Source organism: Poeciliopsis prolifica, unplaced genomic scaffold (assembly GCF_027474105.1).
Source record: "Poeciliopsis prolifica strain line A6 unplaced genomic scaffold, Auburn_PproV2 SCAFFOLD039, whole genome shotgun sequence".
Classification (NCBI taxonomy): Eukaryota; Metazoa; Chordata; class Actinopteri; order Cyprinodontiformes; family Poeciliidae; genus Poeciliopsis; species Poeciliopsis prolifica.
In genome coordinates this window covers 197597-205064 of record NW_026562414.1, presented here as the reverse complement: position 1 = coordinate 205064, position 7468 = coordinate 197597, and the positions used below count along the sequence as shown (strand labels likewise).

At 39.0% G+C, this 7468-nt stretch overlaps 1 protein-coding gene across 1 annotated transcript; it reads right to left on the bottom strand.

The window, feature by feature from the left end:
• Positions 1-215: 215 nt before the first annotated feature.
• Positions 216-7099, bottom strand: prep (prolyl endopeptidase). The gene is made up of 14 exons (XM_055054519.1): positions 6903-7099; positions 6576-6650; positions 5605-5738; positions 5391-5521; positions 5040-5249; positions 4743-4864; positions 4533-4638; positions 4109-4300; positions 3455-3652; positions 2731-2834; positions 2385-2616; positions 2168-2299; positions 1932-2088; positions 216-1151 (listed from the first exon to the last, which is right to left on the bottom strand). Exons 1-14 carry the CDS (start codon positions 7038-7040, stop codon positions 857-859), a joined length of 2226 nt encoding a protein of 741 aa, XP_054910494.1. The 5' UTR covers positions 7041-7099; the 3' UTR covers positions 216-856.
• Positions 7100-7468: the final 369 nt, after the last annotated feature.

Here is a 7468-nt window from a genome sequence, read left to right as displayed (position 1 = left end):
CTAATAAAAAGGCATTTTTTATTGCAGTCTGCTGAAAAGTATATACAATTTTTGCACTCCGTTCTCGGTCAGGCTTCCTTTCATGCTAGAGTTTGTCAACAATGAAATTTTTTCTGTTGGCTTTGAGCACTTTTTCCTTCCACTTAACTTCCCTTCAGCATTTTTGCCGCAGGGTGTCGACACCATGCATTTTCTACACAATAAGGGAATATGAATCAGTCCTTAAAAAGTTTATTGTAGTTCTGGCATTGTGTCTCGTTCCCTTTAACAAGGTAAACAATCAGCACAAGTCAAGAGGTAGAAAACTTTCATTTGCAAAAAAAAAAAAAAAAAGTTAACCGATCTTATTACATCCACGCACACCATCAATGCAAAATGTTATGTTTGCAAATTTCCACAGAAAACATCGGCTATGCTGTCTACTTGCAGTGCACTCATATACACAACACTATAGAACAGTGATATCATTCAACACTCCATGGGCTCCATTTTGTGCACAAAGAAGAATTAAATAATATGCATCAGCGATGGGAGCTCCTGGAGGACAGACAAACCTTAAATAAACATCTGACCTCAAGACTGAAATGGCTGATTTAAAATTCCTGGGCATACAGGCAGCAAAGAGCCATGAATATGGCCCACGATATAGTAAGTATATGGGCTGCTTGATGTGTGTGGTTTGTGCAGCTGAAACACTGACAGGTTTATATTAAAAAGGAAAAATAACGGAGCTTGGGTAAACAGCTTGGATTCATTAAACATCTCATCTAAGTGTTAAAAAGATCATGTCAATCGTCGGTACAAACAGTCCTCTGAATCTGAGTAAAGGGAAACAAGCCAAACACTCAGGCTGATGTTATATGACCCAGGACAGGTTGAGACAGCGGGCGATGAAGGCGTAGGTATCGGCCACTTCCTGGATGACTTTGCTGGTGGGTTTCCCGGCTCCGTGGCCCGACTTTGTGTCCACGAGGATGAACAGAGGATTTGTCTGCTTGGCGCTGCGACCCACAACGTGCTGAAGGGTGGCGATGTATTTGAGCGAGTGGAGGGGCACCACCCGATCATCATGGTCTCCTGTCAGCAGCAGCACTGCTGGGTACTGGACCCCGTTGCCCTCTGGGATGTGGATGTTGTGCAGTGGCGAGTATCTGGGAAATTAGAAATAATTAGAAAGAACTACATGCAGTACAGCTAACAGATATTAAATAGTAAATATTACACAGGGTAAAGTCAAAACTATTGAGACCAAACATATCATTAGAACTGAAGTGATTCAGATTAATCATTTATTGAAATAATGGTCAAGTAACTGAGTGATTGTTCACTGTAGTGTACAGGCTTAAAGTCTTGTTTGCTAAAAGAATATATTTAGAGCAGTAATTAATGTTAAGTCAAGCAGAAAGTGGCCGAGCTTTACACATGTTGATGGTAGAAATACTTATTTTGCTGCAGATGTACCTTGTGTTACAAATTATCAGATTAAGGAATGCTGTTACTGCTTTTTTGCATCTTGTAGTGTATTTCTAATAAAAATCAATAAATAAAAAAATCTGTGAAATATGTCAATTTTATCCCCTGATTGTCAGCATAATCAATAGACAAACCCATCACAGAAATGATCATTATTTGTAGCACCACATATCAGTTTAAAATATAACTAGAGCTATTTTATCACCCAAATGTAGTGGATTCAGTGGTGTGTGTTTTTTTGTACTTTCTATTGTTATTGTTTAAAAGTTCAATAACAAAATTAGATTGTGTACGTTTTATACTGAGATAGCTTAAAGGAGTTCATAAGCAAAAGAGAAACCTGAGTATAGCACTCTTAATCTGAAGGGCCTGGTTCAAAAAGGACAGTTATGTTTCTTTCCTCTGAAAAGGTTAAAAACACAAAAGACAGATGGACAATTCTGCCCAGGAGGTCTTACTTAATGAGCCACTCGAACTGCTCTTTGTCCTCTGCACAGCCAAAGTCTGTGGTCCACGCGTGGCCGATGGTGAACTTGTGGAACTTCATCATGTCCATGACGCCCACCTGAGCCACGGCACAGCCAAACAGCTCAGGCCGCTGGTTCACACAGGCCGCTGAGGGACAAGGTGTTCTGTTAACGACGCTCTCAACTGGAATATAAACCAAAACTCATCCGGTCTCTAGGATACATACCAACGAGTAAACCCCCGTTAGAACCTCCATTTATAGTCAGTTTGGACGGCGACGTGTATCCCTCCTTGATGAGATATTCAGCTGCACACTGGAAATCTGTGAAGCAGTTCTGCTTGTTCGCGAGCATTCCAGCTAAAGAAGACCAAATACATCATTGTGGTTTTAAACATCAACCCAAATACATGTTTTATAAACTGCCGGGCCTTGAGCTGCCTACCTTTGTGCCAGGTCTCCCCATACTCGCCCCCACCTCTGATGTTAGCCACAGCAAGAACGCCTCCTAGATGTCTGACGAAGATGAGTCGGGAGACGCTGTAACTCGGCGTGATGGAGATGTTGAAGCCTCCATAGCCGTACAAGAAACCTGGATGGGATCCGTCCAGCTTGATGCCTTTCTTGTGAACGATAAACATCGGTATCTGTGTGCCGTCCTTGGACGGATAGAAAATCTAACGAAAAAAGACAACTGCTTAATCATAAAATGGTTTAGCAGAAAAAAATATGAGTATGTCAGTATTTAAAATCTATACAACTATGAAGTTTATCTTCTTAAACTGTGTTACCTGAGTTGTTTGGTAGTCCGCAGGGTTGAAACCTTTGACAGTGACCTCTCTGAAGACATGGGGCTGCAGTGGTTCCTTAGTTAGGTCACAATGGTAAATGATTGCTTGGAAAGGAGGGAAACAAAAACATTTAGTGCTTTTCTAAATCACATGGAAAGGAAGTCGGAAGGTTATTTCCCTGTGTGGTTTAAATTATCAAGTAATTTGTTTTTAAATACATGTAAATTAGCTTTTTGAAACAAGAAAAAACAAAAGCAAATGGGATTTTAAATTTGAAAATATATCTTGCTCTTTTTCTTCATGTTTTTATGTATTATTATTGAACCATAAAGTAAATGTCTTAAAGGTAGGATTAATAAGTGCAATATTATAATAACAGGCTTTAAGCTAAATTGAAATTTCTGTGCTTTTTGGCAACACGTTCACCTTAATCACCTCATTAATGTCCACTGTCAACAATAAGACTAAAAAAAAAAAAACTATTTTTTAGGAATAATTTTTAAGAGCTTTAATTAATCAAAAAGACCAAATATTTTTAAAATTCAGTACAGCCCTTTATTGTTTCAAAAAAAAATAATGGCTGACTCTGATCAGCAAGTTCATCTGGGAACCGGTGCTTCATTTCAATATACACAAACAAGCAGCACTGTTAATATTTAGCCTACTGGTTTGTAAAAAGCACACACCGTATTCATTAATTATGCAACAGCACAGCGTCTTCTACCTGGTGATAAAAAAGAGGTGAAATAGTAGAAGATCTCCGAATCTCTCTTCCGTCCTGTAAAGCCCACGACAGAGCCGACGTCAAGAGGGAAGGTTCTCAGCTCCTCCCCTGAGCTCAAACGGTACATCTTCAAAACATTCTTCACATCGTGGAGGAAACATACGAACAGGTAGCTGGAGTAGGTGCAGGTAGCGAACACTGGAGGGAAGACATGGGAAAATTAACAGAAAGTGAGGGCTTTAAAATCAGGTTAACATTGCGGAGCTCTGAAAAAGTTTGCACACCATTTGTGGTTGCATTTCTCACATAATTAGTAAATAAAGTTCACCGGTTTTAAATTTGATCTCAGCTCTAAGAACCAGTAAAACCACAAGAAGTCAAAGATGAAATTGAGCTATTTTGCGAAGGAGCGTGAGAAACACATCTAAATATGCAAATCTGATTTTAAAAAATACCACAAAAGGACACGCAGATTTAAATGCAGCAAAATACTACTGAAGGAAGCTGCATCCATATTTGATCAATTCTTATCAACTTCCATCTACTTTAGGATTATTTACGGCTTATGTTGATCTGTGACACAAACCCTGATAAAATATGGTGTATTAAATATGTGGGTTGTGATGAGAGAGATAAAATTTTCCAAAAGCTCACCAATGACATCTTTGTCATGTTGAGGGATGAGCTCCTTCCAGTTTCCCTGATCTGGAGAGGCGAAGTCGATATTGATGAGTCTGTAACGCGGGGCGTCTAAGTTGGTCTTAAAAGTAAACAAGGTTTCCTCGTTGGTCACGTATTCGTACTCCGCGTCAAAGTTGTCAATCAACTTTATCCAGGGCAAAAGTCCTAAAAACACAATGTTGTGCAAAATTAAATGAAATAAAACAAATAAAAAGTCTGTATCATAGCAAATAGAACTGCACAAAATGTTGTCATTTCAGATTTAGTTGCTTTTTAAAAATAGAAGAATAGCTATTTTTAAAGTTATAAGCAACTTTTTGAAGAAAAAAAATGTTATCAGGTAATTTCAAATAGCACAGAATGAAATACTACGAAAGACAAATAGAAAAAGGAATACCTGTAATACCCTGAGGAGTTGTCTCCAGGTCGCAATACCACAGTCTGTTGACAGGATCACAGCCTTCTCTGATTGACAGCAGCACATAGCGGCCATCGTCTGACACCTGAAATTACTCTCCTGTCACTAACCGCTGCCTTAAACATCAATTTGCACATGTAGTCTATTTATGTCATTTATCTGGAAGCATCAAAGAACTATGAGGCCCACCTCAGCACCACACATCCATTTGGGGTGGTCAGGAAACTCAGCACACAGCACGTCCTCAGACTGTGGAGTCCCCAGAATGTGATAGTAAAGCTTCTGATGAAGATTCGTGGAGGTCTCAGTGCCTGCGAGGTGTAACACAATAAGTTAAATAAAACAACCAGAATAAATACAACCTTGGTTATTAAAAACAACAATGGGGCAAAATTTCCTTACCATAGTCTCAGTTAAAGTCTAATTTCTGAACCATTAAGAACATATATTTATATTCATTTCAAAAATAGAAATCTTATGTCTTACCATCACTTTTGCCCTCCTGATCTGGGTACGAATTGTAAAAAAGCCCTTTCCCATCGTGAGTCCAGGACATGCAGCTAAACTTGACTCGTTCCAGGCGGTCCTCCAGAGGTTCAGCACCCTCAACCCGCAAGAAGTGGATCTCCACCCAGTCGGACCCGCTTGCGCTGGTCCCGTAGGCCAGGTACTCTCCGTCCTCAGAAAATGCGTAACCTCGATAATGTCAGAGAAGAACACAAAATAAAAACATTGTTTTTATTTTTATTAGAAAAATGCTATTGAAGAAAAGTTGCTATTGAAGAACACATGATCATTAACTTGTCTGACAAAAGTAAAGTATAATTGATGGAATACCTCGAAGAGCAACAGTTCCGTCATCAGAAAACGTGTTTGGATCTAAGAACACTTTGGGGTCAGCATCTAAACTCTCCTGGACATACATCACACTCTGGTTCTGGAGTCCTGTGTTGTAAAAGTGAAAATACCTAAAAATACATGGAAAAAAAGAGGTCAAACTGGGAACCGTCACCTCAGAGTGAATATCAAAACACTGTGCAGAATATCTCACCTGCTTCCCCTCTTAAACGGACAACTATACTTTGGATAGTCGTACAGCTCTGTCATGCGCTCCTTGAAGAGATCCCGCACTTCACATTGTTCTAAAAATGGCAACGTCAGCTGGTTCTGAGCGTTGACGAAGGCCTGGTGAGAGAGAAAAGGTTTCACACAATCATGATTTACTTATATGTCACTTATTTACTTTAGCAGATTAAAAAAAGACACATATAGAAGAGCCAGAGTTTTCTACTTAACTCACTGGGAAATCAGAGAGCCACACATTTTATTTTTGTGAACTATGGATGCTTCAGTCTCTAAGCAGATATGACAAACTTGCTGAAATTTGTCAGCTTCATTGATGACCAGATTCCACTTAAACAACATTCTTTATAATTTTATGACTTTTTATCAAGAGGTAAATGCAGCAGGGTAACTGATTTGTGCATGTTTGCAAAACAAAATGTGTTCTGCATGAAAATTGAAATGAATGGGTATGTCACAAAGTTGGGTATTTGTTCTCAGAAATTTTAATTCACTTCCAACATATGGTCTGAATAATCAGACGGTTTTGATGGTTGACATTATGAAATGGTAAAAATTAAGTTTTTAATCAATCTACAGAGATATTTATGACTGAATTCATAAAGATTAACCAATATAATGTACAATGTTAAAGAGGGTTATGTAAGTGAGGAAAAGAAACCACCTTTATATTTTATGTTATTTAAAGAGCCCATAGGGTCAGCATTATGTTAACAACTCAAAAAAAGTCATAGAATGATAAATGTTATTATCAATCTGCTGCTACTATTTTCGCTTCAGTTACATTTGTTGTGACAAATATAATAAGAAAAGGTTAAAGCTGTGTTACATTAATTGCCATCTTTGCAATGTTGCCAACACTGTAATGTGTGGAAGTGTCTTCTGTTTTTTCCTCATAGGACTTCCTGTGTCTGTGACAGAGGACCAATGAGGCTTTACCTGTGTCTTCTCACTGTCTGGATCCTCCAGCCAGCTGTACGGATCTGGCACTTTGCAACCATGGTAGTCATCCACCTAAGTAAGGATAATAATAGCAAAAACTCAATAGGCAATATAGATACGAGGCCGGCAAAATATCACATTGTAATGTGTAAGTTGTTTACTTTAGGAATCGCATAATTAAATGATCAGGTCTGACAGCTTGGTTTCTATCACCCGGCTAAGCTAACTAGCATGCTAACAAAGCAAACGCTCATTGAAATGAATGAACCCCCCACAGTGATTTAGCAAGCCAGGCTAGTCGGTTAGCGAGTCCCCTTTACTCACAACAGCCTCGTCGCGGTAAGCCTGGGGATAAGGAAAAGCCATTTTGGAGGACAGTTTTCGACAGTGACGCAGCACACAAAGCTGACGCAGTGACTGTAGCAGAGGCTTTGAAATGACTTTGCGGAGCCTGTGAATCATCAACTTGAAGCGATGGAAGCTTTTGTCAGAGGAGATGCTCCCCGTTAACACACAGTCAACGAGTTCCTTGGTCCAGTTGCTGCGCTGTCATCTGAAATTTGACGTCGCCCTCTACCGACGGAAAGCAGTAACACAACTTCTGAAGCAACTCGGTTGTCCCTCTTTTTTCAAATGTACGGCTGATGTAAAATTTAATCTTATATTTTACTCGTTTTTTTCATCTGATTTGTACAGATACGCAATAAATTACTGTAATCTCACTTTTTCAGTGCACAAAGATAATATTTCAAGTCCTGACACATGTAGAAATATTCAGATGACTAGTTATGAGGTGTGTTAAGAAACAGTGTTCAGGGAAATTATAAAATACTTTTCATAATTATGCGCTTTCATGAAACAAGATGAAACAAGAAGCTGAATTCTAAGAA